Below are 17,843 nucleotides of genomic sequence, written 5' to 3'. Positions count from 1 at the left end.
GAAGGAATTCCTGGCTGGGAGGGTGGGGAGGCCCTGGAATAGAATTCCCAGAGAAGCTGTGGCTGCCCCTGGATCCCTGGAAGTGTCCAAGGCCAGGTTGGACGGGGTTTGGAGCAACCTGGGCTAGTGGAAGGTGTCCCTGCCCATGGCAGGGGGTGGCACTGGATGGGCTTTAAGGTCCCTTTCCATCCCAAACCATTCTGGGACTCTAAAATTACCTTATAACAAGGCAACCACTCCAATTGGACCCAACTGCCCCAAAAGCAGTTTGCAGAGCTGCAAACAAAGTTGGCCAAACCACACCTGGGGATCCAAGCACATTCCACCATTTCAGCTCCAGAATCATCCCCCAGAGTGCATCCCTTTGCACAGGACACAGGCAGGGGCTGTGGGGCTCCCTCAGCCACTGCCCTAAACAACCACAACAGGGTCTGGAAGAGCATTTGGAATAAAAGGATTTATTTGAACATGTTTGCAGGGACAGAGAAAGGTCTGAGCACAGCTGTGAGGAAATCCCCCTGTCCCTCCCCTCCAGGGAGTTCCTCACTGGCACAATGGGGGGGCTGATGCCAAGTCCCCACTGCTCACCTCAGGATTCCTGTTCCTGTCAACATTGACACGTTTCAAGGGGCTGGTGTACACATTAAATACTCAGAGGTCATTCTTTCAAGGAGAAATTCATATTCCCAAGCTGTTGCTGGTTAGGATAAAACAGGGAATGGCCTAAAAACACCCTTAAAGTGCAGCACTGCAGCTAAATCCATAGCAGCCTTTGGGCCTCCTCAGAAGAGAGGCCCTGAAGGGAGGGAGAGTGACCAGGAGAGATGGATCTGGGAGTGTGGAATGGAAAAGCTGGGAAAATCTGCAAGGCAGAAGCCTTGTGGCACAAGGCTGTAAAGATACAGCTCCATACATGAGGCAGAAGGTGTTTGGAATTCCAGAGGCACCTTGGCAGAACCGCCCTAAATCTATGGAAAATACACACATCCCTCCGGAGTTTCTTTGGGATCACAGGTATCACCCATGGAACCATTTCCCAGCACAGGCCACCCTAAGAACACCAGCCTGGAGTGAGGACAAAGCAGGGTCTGTGACATGTGACACCGGCAGCAGAGAATTCATCGGCCTGGGAAAATCCAGGAAAACTTCCAGCAGAAATTCAGGGCTTTCTTCGCCTAAAACGGGAAAGGAAAGAGCCACAAACAACTCTGAGAGTTCCCCCACAGCAGCTTTAGGAGCAGCCACCACCCAATTTCCCTGGTTTTGACACCTTTGAGCCTCACATCCCTCCTGTGCTACCAAATGCAACGTTTAACCCCAGAAAGCTCCAGAAACACCTGTATTTTACTTTTTTGGGGAACGTAAAGCAAAGCCTTATTTCAATTATTTACAAGTTACAACAAGTCCAAGCTCCAAGCCCAACGCCCAGGAGAACTGGAGGGGTTACTACACTGTGCCAAGGCTGCAGCAAAGGCTCCCAGCAGCACGTCCTGCACAGTGGGGTGGCCCTGAGCTGGGCAGGGCACTCCCAGGGCACTGCCAGCACCACCTGCAAGAGGCCACAGCCCATGTTGAGCCCGCCCTGCAAGCCCTGGGTTAACTAAACTGCCTTCACTTTAGGCAGGGAAGGGTTGGGTTACATGTGGGGCTCAAATGCTGGCCCCAGCCTTGGGGACTGGGGGATTATTTGGATTTGTGCAGGAAATGTGGTAACCCTGCAGTGACATGTGTGACTGCCACCACATCCCAGAACAGCCTGAGCTCTCCAGGGCTGTTCCATTCTCTAACAATTTGGAAAAGAGGGAAGCTCCCCCCAGCATGATTAGAGCCTGTGGTTCCTTAGTTGGGGGCCTCAGGAATCACATAGCTGGAATTTTTTTAGCCATGGTCAGGAACACCACTGGGAATGGCCCCCTCAGTTCCCTGCTCTCCAGGCCACACTGAATTGGAAACTTGGTAAATTTAAATTTCTCTAAGGATAAAATGAGTGTTCTTTGCTGCATCAGCCTCTGCTAAAGGCTGCAGGGACAGGAGAGGGAATGCAGGGAGTTCTCCCTGCCATCCCTAACCCTATTCCAGCTGGGAATCCAAGCCTGAAGTGGGAAGGGCAGCGAGAAAGAAAAGTTCCCTAATTTTAGGAGATATCAGGAAAGGGAATGAGCCTCCCAGGAGCACTTACTTGGGCTGAGCATGGTGCTGATATCCAGGTCCAAGTGCTGATCCCGCCCTCATCTCCACTGCCACGGAACACTGGGAACACACACCAGTCAGGCTCTGCTGCTCCCACCACCCCCAGCTCAGCATCAGCCCAAATTCTCATCCAGGCTGTGGACTCCCCATCCCTGGAATGTTCCAGGCCAGGTTGGATGGGGCTTGGAGCAACCTGGGCTAGCGGAAGGTGTCACAGCTCATGGACACCATCCCAGGGGGAACAGGATGAACTTTAAGGTCCCTTCCAACCCATCCCAAATCCCATGACCACGAGATGTTCCCCTTTTCCCTTTTGTCTTACTCTGGTTTCCACATCAGTCCATTCCGAGTCTGCAGCCTCCCCAAGGGGGTCAGGTTGGGAAGGGGACGAGCGTCGCTTCCGCCTGGAGCAGGAACGTGTGGGAAGAGCACAAAGACCCTGTGACTGGGCAGATCCTGGTGCACAGGAGAGCACATTTCATACTGCCAAAATAAATCCTTGCCCTCAGCAGCAAACCAGCCTTAAAAGCACCTTCAGCATCCAGAGCCTCCAAGTTACATTTGTATGATTTCAGGCTGGAAGCAACGACTTCCCATTGGATGGCTGGGACCAGAAGTGGTTCCATGTGCACTCCTGGAGTTCCACACCCCCAGAACCCAAAATGAAAGGCCCAACTCACCCCGTGGGAGATTCCTGCTTCAGGGTCTCGATGTCAGTGAACTGCACAGCCTGGCCACCACCCCTGGTTTTGAAAACATCCCCCTGGAACCCAGAGCAGAGACAAGGAACTGTCAGGTCAGCAGGGCAAGATTCACCTCATCCCCCAGCCCAGAGCACTGAGTGCCACGGTCAGGCCTTCCTGGGACACCTCCAGGGATGGGGACTCCACCACCTCCAATGCCTGACAGGAAGAAATCCTTCCTAAAATGCCCTTTCCAGGAAGGAAATCCTTCCTGAACTTCTGAAGGAAAATGGTGAGATAAACAAGCCTATCGTGGTTTATAGGAAGCAACAACAAAGCTCAAGGAGAGGACTTTCAGCCCCCTCAAATCCCAGTGTAAAGGAGTTTCAAACCAACTCTTAGTGGGTCGAGTCCAACATTCCCTTCCCCAAGCCTGCAGGACAAGCTGCCAGGAAGAGGTTTCGGCCGAGCTGCCGAGGAAGGAGCCGCCTCACCTTGATGAGTTTGGTCTCGATCTCGCCGTCGGAGGCCAGCTCCTGGTGTGTCAGCATGTACTTGTCACACTTGGCCAGGGCCTTCTCGCTGGCCGTGGTCACGGTGATGGCGTGGGGCACGTGGGGCTGCAGCACCGTCTCCGTGGGCACGTTGGAGGGGGGTTTGTGGTCCACCCAGCGTTCCCCGGCCGAGCGCGAGCGGCGGTGCCGGAGCCGCACGGGAGGCGCGTTCTGGAGAGAGGCAGGGAAAGTCAGCACCCGGGAAATCACAGGGGGAACCCGCAGCTCTGTGCCCAAAGTGCCCTCGGGTTGTACCCTGGAAGGCTCCAAGAGCCTGGCAGGAAGTTTTAATGGAATGTTCTGTGCAATTCCCATTTCTTAGGAATTTTAGCGTTGTCGCATTCCACATTTATTAAAGTTTCCTCGAGGAGGAAATCTATGTTTGGCAATCTCCTCCCAGATTTCCATCACCAGCTGGTCAAAGGAGGGCCTTGTCCCGCTCTGTCCACACTGGGACAGCTCCCCAGGGAAGTGGGCACAGCTCCAAACCTGCCAGAGCTCCAGGAGCATTTGGATTACACTCCCAGGGACAGGGTGGGATTGTTGGGATCCTATGCAGGGCCTGGAGTTCAACTGGATGATCCTGATGGATCCCCTCCAACTCAGGATATTCTAGGATTTATGAATATCTTAACCAAGTAGAAAAGAGGAATTTGTGTCTCCATGGATTCATTCATGATCCCAAATGTAATTTGGAGGTAGCAAAGCAAGCAAATCCATCCTCACTATGGATTCCCAACACCTCTGAAGGATGCAAGGGGATGGATTCCCAACACCTCTGAAGGATGCAAGGGGATGGATTCCCAACACCTCTGAAGGATGCAAGGGGATGGATTCCCAACACCTCTAAAGGATGCAAGGCCTCCCAGCACTTCTGGGTACAAGGAGCACAGGAGACATTCCCTGTGCTACTGCTCTGAACTGAGCTGTTGGAAATCCATGGGAATGGCTGAAGCTCATCTACTGCATTTCAGGAACACGAGAATTGTTGGCAGATGCTCGGGAAAATCAGAACAACCTCTTGGAATGGCCTTTTGAAAGAGGATTTGCAGAGTCTGTTCCATTTACACGGTAATTTTGGAGGCCTCCCAATCCTTACACAACCATGGATGCAAATCCCACCTGCTGTGTTTTCAGATGAGCAACCACCACACATTCTTTGACTGTGCCCCACACAGATAAACCTCTTACAGGTCTAAAGCACCTCTTAAACGTATACAGGGAAATGTGGCTCTCAGCAAAAATCTTCCATTAAAACAAATACAAATAAATGAAGAATTGGAATAATTTGGGAGAAGTTTGGGAATGCTCTCAGAAATGAATGATGCCATGATAAACTGGTACAGCTCTCTCAGATTTACCTGAGCCACAGTGACAGTGCCATGAGGTGCCACCACTGATAAGCATTGACAGGCAGCAGTTTGGGGGAAATCCCTGTAATCAGAGTCCCCCCATGGAAATGAGGGAAGAGTCTTGTAAGAGAGTCCAAGTGGAGTCACAGGTGGGATGTTTATCCAAGCACTATTTCCAGACCACCTCAAGCTGCCCAGACAGGCCTTGGCAAATGCAGGAGGATGGACTGGAGGAGACAGACACAAGGGAAAGCACAGGAACACTCAGAGCTCGAGGCAGAGCCTGGTCAGGCCAGACTAAACACACCTTCAAGTTCTGAGGAGGATCTAAACCCCAAGAGGTCCGAGTGAGCAGCCGGGCTCAGTCTGGGAACAGCCCATCCCAGGAGAAACACAGCCAGGGCAAAGCTCTACTCTACGTTAGGAATGCTCAAGGGAGGAGACCTTTAAGCCAGACTAAGCCACTCTAGGTTGAGCTTTGGAAGGAGCAGCACTAACCCTGCAGCAGTGATCCTCTTCTATCTCTAGCTCCTCTCTATGCCTGGGCACCTCAAGGACTCCAGTCCAGCACATCCCTCGCCTTCTGTGGGAGCTGTTACAGCCTCTACTCGGCTCTGGCTCTTGTTTAGTCCTGGCATAAGAAGTGCTCTGCTTGTGTGAAGGGGTTTTCTGCTCCCACTCCAGGACACAGGAGGCCACAGAAATGCTGCTACAGGAGTTAGAACGTCTGGGCCCCTGCGGGGGGCTGGCGAGGCGCTGGCTGTGCCCCCCCTGAGCAAAGGGACTAGAGCTCTGCAGAGAAGGGGAGAGGAGTTAGTGAACACAAACACACACAGTGGAACTCATACAGCAATGAACAGGGAATCCTGACAATGTGCAGAGGGAAAACTCAGCTGGATGAGTGCAGTGTTGCAGTGACAGCAGGCTCAGGTGTTCTCTCAGTGGAGCAGCAGCAGGAGGTGGGAGCACAAGTGAACAAGGGACACAAGGAATGCAAAGGCAGTTTCAGCTACTCACAATTCTGTGCCTGGGAACTACTTTTTAACCTGCACTTCATTCTTAAAATATGATTTTCCCTACGTCAGTCAGTGTTTGGAGGTGACTTACAGGCACTGGGGGAGGAGACAGTGATCTCTGCACAGCCTTCTCTCGGTCCCTCTCCCTCGAGGGCCTCTCTGGCTTCTCCTTGGGCTCAGTGACAATGGCCTTCAGCTGCTTCAGCTTCTCATCCTTCACCCAGAGCTTGTTCTGCATTTCCAGCTGCTTTGCTGCCACACGACGCTCCTGCAAGGACAAGGCAGGGAAAGCATCAAGTACCTCACAGGAAAACACGGAATCACTGGGGTTGGAAAAGACCTCCAAAGCCATCAAGTCCAACCTGTGACTGATCCCCACCAGTCCAGTTGTTCCTTGGACACCTCCAGGGGTGGGGACTCCACCACCTCCCTGGGTTGCCCCTTCCAGTGCCTGACAGCCCTTTCCAGGAAGAAATTCCTCCTGATGTCCAACCTGAGCCTCCCCTGGCACAGCTTGAGGCCTCTTGTCCTCTCCTCCTGTCCCTTGTTCCCTGGGAGCAGAGCCCGACTCCCCCCTGGCTCCCCCCTCCTGTCAGGGAGTTGCAGAGCCAGAAGGTCCCCCCTTAAAAGTTCCCCAGGTTAAACTGTGCTGGGATTTTGCAGGGAATTCTCTATGGAATGAATATCTTCCCCACTGAGACACAAGCTATTGGAAATAATGCCTTGTCAATGTAAAGACAGACTTTCCAGATTATAAAGCAACACCACATTTAACACCATAATTATCTGCTTTCCTAAATTACAGCAGATGGGAACACACCCAATTAGAGTTCCATCAATGATCCTGGAGTAGCAAAAGTTAATTCCTCAGCTTTCCTTTCCTTATTGCTTGTCCAGGGCAGAGCTGAGCAAGAGAACTTCCACAAGGAAAAAGGGGAAATTCTGACACTTCTACAAGGGAACCGCTCCCTAAGAGTGGCCCAAGCCCAAAGGAAGAGATTCCAGCTATTGGAATGTGCACATACTACATCTCTAGAAGTGAAGTGGATGCAGCAGAGCACTTACACACTCCTTCTCCCATTTCATGGTGGTCTCTGCCACCATCCCCTGCAGCCTGGCCTCCAACCTCCTCTTGTCCGACGCCTGACGCTGCAGCTTCTGGCTCTTGCTTTCCAGTTCCTGCTGAAGATTCCTCTTGTCCTCCTCATAAATTGTGGCAGTTTTCTCCAAAATGTCAATCTGCAGGAAGACAGGAAGGATTTGGATACACTTCTTAGGAACACAACCATCTAAGCCCTGAATTGCCAGTTATATGACCGTAAATATACATTTTAAATTACACATTGCCCATCTTCACAGACTAAAAAGGGCAAAAAAGTGTTCAGTGAAGTTCCCCACAAAATCCTCTTTATCTTGTTTCCAATATCCAGCAACTTCTGATGTCACAGGACTTGCCAAGGGGTACATAAAAAATGTGGTTTGTGCTCGAAAATGCCCAACCTGACCTTGTATTCCAAGGTTTTAATCTTCTTCTCCAGGCGTTCCAGCTCCGTTCTCTGCCCTGCTATTATTTTCTCCTTCTCAGACAGTTTTCCTTGGATATAGTGTTCCTTGGATACGACACTGGAGTCAAACTCCTGCAGCATTGTTTTAAAGGCAAGCACTGGAAGAGAATGGAGACATGTCCCCTTCTCACCTGATCTCCACCACACCCAAAGCACTTCTGATTTTCTCCTGCCAGCTTAAAGCCACCAGCTCTTTAATGACCTCAAAAAAAGGGGGAAATGATCAGTCCAGACAAGATAATTATTTTCTGTTGGTACAGAAGGGAGCCTGGAGGAGTAACAAGGGCACCAAAAATCAAGCTCTGCACTGATGTTCAAACTCTTACCGTTTTTGGCAAAGTCCTCTGACAGCATCTGCCTCATTTTCTGGCGCTGCTCCAGGGCCTCGATGAGCTTGGGAAGGGTTTGATCATCGTTGATGTCCAAGAGCTCACACGAGGGCAACGGGGGGAAGTTCTGCAAAAGCATTTCTGCCACGGATTGCTCTTCTGTTTCTGCAGGATTTAAAGGCAAGAAAGAAAGTCTGTCAGCAAGTTACAGGACAGGAAAATTCCAGTGGATAACACACACACAGAGCATTCACTCCACAGGATCATGGGAACAATTAAGGAGAGCTATAGGTTTTCAGAAGAGCTGACAGTGCTGAGTGAAGATTTAATGTGTCATTCTCAATTCATTGCTTTACAAAACCTCCAGGCAACTCTGGATTTCTAAAGCAGGCCCTAAACATGTAGAAACATCAAAGTATCATCCTCAGCACAATTTCCTTCCAGGAGCTGCAATACTGGGACTATGGAGTCACCCCCAATAACAAAGGATTCATTTAGACTCACACAGTGACTGTGTTTGGACTGCAGGCAGTGAGGAAGGAGCAGCTCCCACTGCACAGAGAGCTCCCAACCAACAGGTCACTGAAGCTCCTTTTGCACTTTTGAGGCTCAAATAATTTGTTTTAAAACAGCTTGTAACTCCTAACACAAAACTGTGCTGTAACCATGGAATCATGGAATGGTTTGGGTTGGAAGGGATCTTAAAGATGACCCAGTCCCACCCCCTGCCCTGGGCAGGGACACCTCCCACTAGCCCAGGTTGCTCCAAGCCCCGTCCAACCTGGCCTTGGACACTTCCAGGGATCCAGGGGCAGCCACAGCTTCTCTGGGCAACCTGTGCCAGGGCCTCACCACCCTCACAGGGAAGGATTTCTCCCCAATATCCCATCTAACCCTGCCCTGTGCCAGTGGGAAGCCATTCCCTGTGTCCTGTCCCTCCGTCCCTTGTCCCCAGTCCCTCTCCAGCTCTCCTGGAGCCCTTTTAGGTCCTGGAAGGGGCTCTCAGGTCTCCCTGGAGCCTTCTCTTCTCCAGGCGAGCCCCCCCAGCTCTCCCAGCCTGCCCCAGACTCTGCAGTACTCACCCCCCCCGAGGGGGCCCCCCCTCATCTCCAGTTTCCTGGCCAGCTCCTCGCGGAAGGCCTGGTTGCGGAAGCGCCGGCCGGGGGTGAGCCCGCACAGGGGTCTGTCCACGGGCCTGGCCACCTCCACCTCCTGGGTCATCTCTGCGAAGCGCATCACCTGCTGCAGGGACGGGAGAGAGCCACGGAACACCTCAGAGGGACACTCAGAGGGGGGTTCAGGCAATGAAATACGAGAGGACACGATCCAGCTCTAATCTCGAGTAGTTCCCGACTTGGGATTCTGATGTGGAGCACCCCAAAGCCTTCCCAGGAACACCCCCAGAGCTCCAGCCCCGAGGAGCCATGAACCCTTGTGCAGACAGCTCAGATTCCTGTAAGTGCTGCCATAGCAGGGATTAAGCACCTAAATATGGCTCTTTGGAATTCTCTAAATAAGTAAAACCTTTACTTCTTCACAAGCAAGTAGCAGTTGTAATTTTAAGAGGAAAAATAAGATTTTACCCTACAAAACTATAACAAAAAAAATATAATTCCTTTTATCTATTCAAGCACAAGAATTGAGTGGGAAATGTGAAGAAAGGAGCAGGAGGGACTGCACTAAGCTGTGCAGGGGAGTTACCAGGCTCTCCTCATAGTCCTCAGCTTTGGGGTTGACACACACGATCATCCGGACCTTCCCTTCTCCATCAAAATAGTTCTTGAAGAGATGAGTCAGTTTGGAATCTCTGTATGGAACCATCTGAAAATCAAGCACAGGAAGGATTTAGCAAGTTTTCAGCACTCCAGGTCTTCCTCAAAGGACAGGATGATGGGATGAGGGTTCCACACCTTGTTTGTCCCGTACAACTGGTTTTCCCGCAGAACTTCGATGCAGGTTCTCAACGTCATCAGTGACTGGTTGATGTTACCTTAAAAAAAACCCAAAGGCAGAGCAAAAAAACTCCATAAGCAGCCACTTGGATCAGGTTCCCAAATTATTTAGCAGTTTCTTGAAGGATAAATTGCCTGCCTTCAGTTCTGTTTGTTCCAGATAACTGCTCCAATTAACTGAAGGAGCAGAAGAAGTGCTACCGAAAACTTGTGGTTTCCAAACCAGAGGGTTTCAGGTCATCAAATCAGATAATTGATCATCATAACAGAGCACTTCAGTTCTCCCTGGGATGTCTCTACCAGGAGACAAGACTAATGGCAGCATAATTAGCAGAGCAATCACCAGGGTGCCTAAAGGTGGTTCCCACCTGCTTCTCGCAGCCTGTTCCCCTCGGCTTTTGTCCTGTTGGTTCTCTCACTTCCAGCCAGATCCACCAAGGACAGCTGGCTCAGAGTGATCTGTTCCTTCTCCTGCCACAGGAAACAAAGGATAATCACCTCCATATTCCTTCTGAAGGGGTGGGGGGAACACCCCACCCCCCAAAGCAGCATGAACACTTCAAAAATAATACACATTGAGCCCTTAAATAAGGTCAGGGGGTGTTTTTACGGCCCAAGGCCTGGGCACCACCAGCTTTTCTTGGGAAGTTTAGCAGCTCCCTTGTCCTCCACATTTTACATTCCTAACAAAGGAAAAGGTGAAAACCAAAGGAATCAGCAGTTCCACCCTCCATGTGGGAGTTGGACTCGATGATCCCCGTGGGTCCTTCCCAACTCAGCAGAGTCTGTGATTTCAAGGCCTTATTTTCAGCACAAAAAGGAGATTAATTCTGTCCCCTGGAAATTTAAGACCCAGGAACCATTTCCACGGTTCAGCACCTTTCCCAACCTCCCCCCCAGAGTTCTCCTGGGCTCAGCTGCTCCGAGCTCACCTGCAGGACGTTGTCTCCATCGGCATCCAGCGGGGCCTGAGCCAGTTTGATGATGAAGACGCTGTGGGAGCGGCTGGACTCGCGGTTCAGCTGCGTGTTGGCAATGCGCCGCTTCTTCTGACCTGCAGGGCAGCACACAGCCCACAAACAGGGATTTGGGAAACAGAACTCCCACCTGGCAAAGCCAGCTCTGCTCTCAGCACCACAGCGGGAAGGACTTCCCAGCTGCCAAAGGAATGGCCTTAGGGGGAAGGAGGGAAGGGTTCCGTGGGATTTCGGGAAGGAATTCTTTACTGGAAGGGTGGTGGGGCACAGGTGCCCAGGTGGGGCACAGGTGCCCAGGGAGCTTGTGGGTTCCACATTCCTGGGAGTGCTCAAAGCCAGGGTGGACAGGGCTTGGAGCAACCCGGTCTAGTTGGGAGGTTGTGGACTCCACATTCCCAGAAGTGTCCAAGGCCAGGCTGGACGGGACTTAGAGCAGCCTGGTCTAGTGGAAGGTGTCCAGTTGGAACTGGACAATATTTAAGCTCCTTCCAACCCAAACCATTCCAGAATTCTGGAGGATTTACCTCTCCAAAACACTTCAAAAGCTTCCTCTGTGGACTTCACCTCCACCTCCGTGCAGCCCGTGACGTACATGTTGTGGTTCTGGTCCTCCCGAAGCATTTTGGACTGGGGAGGTCTTTGGGACAAGGAGGAAATAAAACAAACAGACAAAAAAAAAAATTAGAACAGTTTTCTGTACATCATTGGCATGCAAGCTGTGTTCAAGTGCAAAATTCAGAGTGACTACGTGGATTATCTGCACAGAGGATGGAAGAGGAAACACAAGGACACGGACACAGACCCAGCCCAGATTAGTGACACTTCAGCTACTGCTTTAATTGAGCAGCTACGTTTAATTGCAATTTCTGCTGGGAATCATTGCTTTGGTGGCAGCTACTGCTTCTCTACATGCACACAGAAGCAAGGGGGCTTTGACAGCACTCAGTATTTGCTAGTAAAGCAAGAAGAGACAGGGAATCAGTCTATTTTCTGCTTCTACTGAAGGAAAGTGGCACTTTTTGAGATGGCAATAATAGGCTGTGCACATACATAAAGTCTCCATTTCGCACAGGGGTGTTGCAATTGTTCCACCTACCGAAAAAACAGGGGTAAAAACATTAAGTCATTCAAGTTTGTGTCTAAAATCTCTCCACATATAACACACTGCAGCTTCCAGAAAGAGAAACAAGCCAAGAGTCTTCCTAGGCTGGTTTTTGGGCAGAAGCACAACACTAAACCAATGTCATTGTTTCCAAAGCCTTCACAGACATTCAAACCCTTTTCAGACCAGTGCCCTGGAGACAGCTCTTGATGTCTGAGAGACACAGCCTGGTTTGCTCGAGCTGGTCTTTGTAAATCAGCCAACTCCTTAATTAACACATGTGTTGATGGGCTACTTGAATGGATTTAGAATTTAAATAAATGTATTCAAAGGCCAATTTGCAGATATTTTTTTCCTGCTGGTGTCAAGATTTACCAATTTTAGACATCAGCCAAGTCTGCACACCTTTGCAGAAACATCCATCATTTCAATTAGGAGACAATTCACTGCTGGTTTTTGGGAATTACTGCCATCAGGTGAAATCTTATGCAAATGTGAATTAACTACAGAGCAACAAAGCAGCATTTCTCACCCAAGACACCGTTTCCAGGGGAAAAAAGGTCAGCTGTGGAATGCCTTGCTCCAAGCTGCAGTCACCTGCTAGAACCGTGCTCAAAGACAGGACTAGATTTGGGATCTCAGTGGGACACCGAATTAAATATTTAAATATCCATCTCCCACTGTAACAGGGAAGGGAGCACCGAGTCACAACAAGCATCAGTACTTGGTACTCTGAAATATTCCTGCCTGGATTCCTTTGCCATCACCTTTCCACGGGATTTTTTAAGGATTCTTGTGACTTGAGCCAGACTCACCAAGACTAAAAACCACAAAGACCTGGTGGAGCTCCTGCAAAAGCCAGGAACAGCAGGATTCCCAAACTCACTTGGGTTTGATGGGCTCGAAGGGAGCCTCCTCCAGGAGGTCGTAGATGTAGTTGTTGTAGATCTCAATGTAGGACACAAAGACACTGTAGACATTGTCCTCATCCACCTCCTCCACCTTGCAGTGCTCCTGCACGTTGATCATGTCGGCAAACTCGGGGTCCAGGTGGCGCCTGTGGACACAGGGAATGATGTGGGAGCCCCTGGAGCTGTGCAGGCACATCTGAGCACTGCGGCATGGAAATGCTCCATAGCTGCCAAAATATTGGGATTCCTGGGCTGGCCTGGGCAGGGCCAGCAGCTGGACTGCCATGAGCCTTGGGAGGGCCCCTTCCAGCTTAGGATATTGTGTGATTCTAGGAAAACATCTCCAAGTTGAACTTCACGGTGCTCCTGCTCAAAGTCACAGCATTGAACTCATGAAAATAAACTTCTCTTGCCTGATTCTAAGTCTTCTAATCTAAATAATTATGTTAATTGCTCCAACCCCATGAAATACACTCACTTTCCATTAATATTTTATTAATCAATAGGAATATTACTAGGAATATATATTAATTAATATATTAAATTAACACTTAGAAATACATTAATAATATTATTAACATTATTACTGTTATGAATCAATAAATAATTACTAATTAATTAATGCTATTAATAATTAATATTATTAATTAATAGGAATATTAACCAATAGGGGTTGGAACAAGATGATCTTTAAGATCCCTCCCAACCCAAACCATCCCAGGATTCTAGGATTTTTCTTTCATTTCTCCAAGGGAAGGATAAAAACCTCCAGACGAGTTAAAACCAGACTAACAGAATAACATTTATAGTAAATAAATTCCCTCTGAGTGTTCCAACAGTCACTTACTTCCCAGATGGAGTTTTTGGGACAGGCAGGGCATCTCTCCTCTGCCGCTCTAACAGAGCATCAACCTCACTCTGAACATCCACCCCGTTCTTGTCATCCAGCTTAAAAACCTGGCAGGAGGTTTGGACAATTAAAAAAAAAATAATCAAGGTGTTGACCAACAAAACTAATTATTTGATCAAGCTGGCAACTAACTAGTTTGAATTAATTCCATGCCCCTCACCAGCACTCAGGCTGCCAAGTGGATCTGGCAGAAAACAGGTATTTCCAAAATAACAAGATTTCATAAATGCTCCCAAGGAAGAGGCTTCCAGGACTGTCTAAGTACATTTAGATACTAAAAATCCACAGAAGTTTGCCCACGAGAAAAGCCTCACATCTCTGTGAACTGGTTTGTGCTCTGGTCTAGTTGACAAAGGTGTTCAGTCCAAGGCTGGACTCCTGATCTTGGAGGTCTTTTCCAACCTCAACGATTCTGTGATTATGGATAAGGTTTCCTGAGGCTTCTGGATCTCATGGCTAAATCTCACTCCATAACTCAGAAAGCTTCCTCTTCTTTTTTTTTCTTGTTTTTAAATCAAGGAATGAGGAGCAGCTGAAGGACAGGCAGACCACACACCTTCACGAGATGTCCATCCCAGCCCCCTCCCTGGCCCTGCTGCTCAGACCTCGAGGGGGTGGGTTGGGTTGGGTTGGTTTCTCAGTCACAGATCTATTTTGCAGACAGCCCTTATCTGGGGCTTTGGGGCTGTCAGTGCAGCAGGGGGGAGGATTCAGGGTGAAGCCACTCACGAATCTCTTGGCCTGGAAGGGCCCGATGCTGTTGAAGATCATGTCCAGGCAGCGTGGGAGGAGCCCTCCATCCCCAGGAGATCCCGTCATGGTGTGGGTCTTCCCACTGCCTGTCACTCCATAGGTGAAGAGGAGACCTGGGAAAGGTGTGGAATCAAATGGATTTGGGGAAAAAAAACCAAAGGCTCTCTTTGGAGAGTCAGGGATTCCAGCCCACCAGCAGTGTTTGCAGCTCTCCCTGATCAACACAACTGGAATTATCCACCGTCCTCTCTGGGACAGGGCACTTGGAAGCCAAAAATGGGGCATTACTGAGGAGTCTGACACACAGCAGGCACTGTGGTATCTCTGTGAGGGTGGGCAGGCCCTGGCACAGGTTGCCCAGAGAAGCTGTGGCTGCCCCTGGATCCCTGGAAGTGTCCAAGGCCAGGTTGGACAGGGCTTGGAGCAACCTGGGCTGGTGGAAGGTGTCCCTGCCCATGGCAGGGGGTGGCACTGGATGGGCTCTGAGGTCCCTTCCAACCCAACCCATTCCAGGATTCTGTGCCCACACCAAGCCCAGGAGATCAAACCCCACAAACTGATTTCTGCAGTCACTCCTTAGTTGGACAATCCATCCCTTCCCACAGAGAAAAAAAGCTTCTCCTGTTCATCTTGCACTAAAATCTTAGACCTTGACACACCTAACATGCAAATCATAACAAAAATAAATAGGTTTAGACATGAGAGCTTCCAAGGATGTTGTGTGAGGAGCTGAGCCACAATTCCAAAGCAAACAAGATGTACCTTTTTACCTTGAGAAGACAAGAAACCTCGAGAGCCACGAAATCATGGCCAGGAGGGTGGCAGAGGAGTGGCACAGGCCAGCAGTTGCTCACCATTTTTGCCCCGGATCAGATCTTCCACCAGAGGTTTGGCCACCACGTCAAAGAGCTCCTTCTGAACCCCAAGGGTGCCAAACACTTCCTTAAAGGAATACTGGGTCTGCCAAGAGAGGAGACACGGCCTGAACCTTCAGCTTCCGTGGCCAGGAGTCCATTGCTTCCAAACATCCAGGGGTTACACCTTAGGACACTCCCCACAGCTCAGCAGAACGATTAAACTCGGCTTTAGGACTAAGCCAGGGTTTGAACATGGGTTGCTCATTTTTCCATCAAAACACTTTCTCAGGTAAATATCTGAATTTTAAGTTTTCGAGTAAAGGTTTATCAAACTTTTAATTAACCTTTGCCTCCTTCATTTAAGCCTTAAGAGATCACTTTATACCTTTCTTATAAGAACTTGCCAGACTATTCTACACCCCACCCAACATTCCTGCCCAGAGAAGCTGTGTATTCTCCATCCCTGGAAGTGTCCAAGGCCAGGTTGGACAGGGCTTGGAGCAACCTGGGCTAGTGGGAGGTGTCCCTGCCCATGGCAAGGGGTGGCACTGGATGGGCTTTAAGATCCCTTCCCACCCAAAACATTCCAGAATGCCACAAAAATTCTATTATTTTTTCTTTTCTTAAAAACTCCATGGCTTTGTCTCATTTGGTATTCCAGCACTGTTTTGGGATACTCCAGTTAATCCTTTCACTACCACAACACCTTCAGTCCTACAGTGCTCTGGCTCCTCATTCTGTACCATCTGTACAGAGCACAGACTATATATAAGTATATATAATATCTATTATATGCTTATAAATATAATTGTGTGTGGTTGAGTTTAAAGCTGCTTTCTTTCAATTAGTCCTGCACGAAAAAAAATCCTTTAAGCAGCACAAACATTCCTCAGGTTTGCTTTAGTTCCTTGCACCCTGCAGAAGCCTCTTCCTCTGTGGATAATATGGCTAAGGAAGTGGTGCAGTTTTGCTCTGGATGGGTTTGAAAAAGAGGGGGAAAAAAATTCTGATTTTGCCCTCTGCAAGAGCCCCACAAGCCAGGGGGAAATCCTGGGTGGGACACCTTCCACTGTGGCAGGTTGCTCCAAGCCCAGCCCGGCCTTGGACACTCGCAGGGGTGGGGCCGGCAGTTTGTCCGGGCACATTCCCGGCTGGAATGCGGTCCCCCCGCGCGGTTACCTCTCGGTACTCGCCGTTGCGGAACACCCGGTACCCCTCGGGCGGGTGGATCTGCACCGTGGTCTCGTTGATCACCTCGATACAACACTCCTGGTCCGCGCGGCTCAGCGGCCGCACCCGGCAGTAAACCTGGAGAGAGGGAGGGAGGGAGGGATGGTCAGCGGGGCCAAGCCGAGTCCCACAGCCCCACAGCCCCACCGCCACACACTCACCCCCACAGGGTCCTTCAGCGTCGGGTTCGTGGGCTTCTTCGGCCGCCGAGGCGTCTTGGTCCTACTGAGGGAGAGGGAGGGGACGGGAACGGTGAGGTGGGAGAACCGGGACGGGGGGGAGAACCGGGAACGGGGGGAGAACTGGGACGGGGGGGAGAGAACCGGGACGGGGGGGAGAGAACCGGGAACGGGGGGAGAGGGAGACCCGGGACACGGGGGGAAACCGAGGGAATGGAGGAGAACTGGGTGCAGGGAAACCGGGACGAGGGGAAAGAACCGGGAGGGAGGGAGAGAACCGGGGGTGGGGAAGGAGCCAGGAGGGGAATTGGGGGAACCCTGAGGGGAGCGGGGAGGGATCCCGAGTGGCGGCCCCACCCCGAGGGGACCCATCCCGTGGCAGCCCCACCCCGCCCCGCGCCCCCGGCGCGCCGGGAAGGGGCTGTGGAGGGACTTACGCCGCCTTCATGTTGCGGTGTCTCCGCCGATGTCGCGACAGGGCCCGGGGGTCGCGATCGGGGCCGCGCCGGGTCCGAGCCGCGGCCGCGCGCCCGCCGCGTTCAAATCCAGCCAATCAGCGCGCACGGCCGCATCTACGTCATCGCGCACCGCGTTGCCATGGCGGCGCCGAGGGGCGCGGCCCTGTGCGCGGGCGCCCCCTGCTGGTCACGAAGAGAGGGAGGGGAAGAACGCGGGTTCGAATCCCGGCCCCGCCGGATCGCGGGGCTGTGTCCGGCCTCGGATTTATTTATCTCCTTTTTTATCTCCTTAGTTCTCAAGAAAAGGGGTGTAATCCAGTCAGTTCGCAGTGCCAGGGCTCCCCTGTGGCCACGGCTGGAGGTGAATCAGTCAATCAGTGAATTCCTGAGTGAAATCAATGAGTGAATTCCCAAATTAAATCAGTCAATCAGTTAATTCCTGAATTAAATCAGTATATCAGTTAATTCCCCACCTGAAATGATCCACGGGGGGAAATGAAGGTTCCAATGTGCTGTTGTGACATGTAAAAACCACGGTGGAACAAGCTTATGAAAGCCAAAACTTCCTGAAGGGGAAATGTGGAAATTGGGGTGGAGGATGAAGTAACTCGGGGTTAAACCCTCAGCAAAGGCTTCCAGGGGGTTGAACTCGATTGTTTTTAAACCACAGACTCACAGTTTTAGTGCAAATTAAATACAACAAGTGAGTTTATCCTCATGAGGGAAAAAGCCCAAAGAAATTCCAACCCTCTGCCTTCTGTGACCATTCTCAGTGTCCAGGGCCAACCTTCCCTTCTTAAACTGGTTTAAAACACAAGGAAACAG

At 50.6% G+C, this 17,843-nt stretch overlaps 1 protein-coding gene across 1 annotated transcript; it reads right to left on the bottom strand.

Annotated features, from left to right (window-relative positions):
- Window positions 1-437: 437 nt before the first annotated feature.
- On the bottom strand, window positions 438-17,092 carry KIF23 (kinesin family member 23). The gene is made up of 23 exons (XM_027733963.2): window positions 16,998-17,092; window positions 16,543-16,606; window positions 16,331-16,459; window positions 15,149-15,254; window positions 14,271-14,407; window positions 13,479-13,588; window positions 12,607-12,777; window positions 11,143-11,255; window positions 10,574-10,695; window positions 10,010-10,112; window positions 9,600-9,679; window positions 9,391-9,510; window positions 8,772-8,931; window positions 7,687-7,854; window positions 7,301-7,458; window positions 6,861-7,034; window positions 5,887-6,063; window positions 5,278-5,571; window positions 3,368-3,598; window positions 2,871-2,953; window positions 2,513-2,594; window positions 2,180-2,250; window positions 438-1,175 (listed from the first exon to the last, which is right to left on the bottom strand). Exons 1-23 carry the CDS (start codon window positions 17,006-17,008, stop codon window positions 1,160-1,162), a joined length of 2,880 nt encoding a protein of 959 aa, XP_027589764.2. The 5' UTR covers window positions 17,009-17,092; the 3' UTR covers window positions 438-1,159.
- Window positions 17,093-17,843: the final 751 nt, after the last annotated feature.

Source organism: Pipra filicauda, unplaced genomic scaffold (assembly GCF_003945595.2).
Source record: "Pipra filicauda isolate LSUMZ 115617 unplaced genomic scaffold, ASM394559v2 scaffold406_size631624_pilon, whole genome shotgun sequence".
Lineage (NCBI taxonomy): Eukaryota > Metazoa > Chordata > Aves > Passeriformes > Pipridae > Pipra > Pipra filicauda.
The sequence above is the reverse complement of the archived record's forward strand: the minus strand, read 5'-3'. Positions and strand labels throughout refer to the sequence as shown.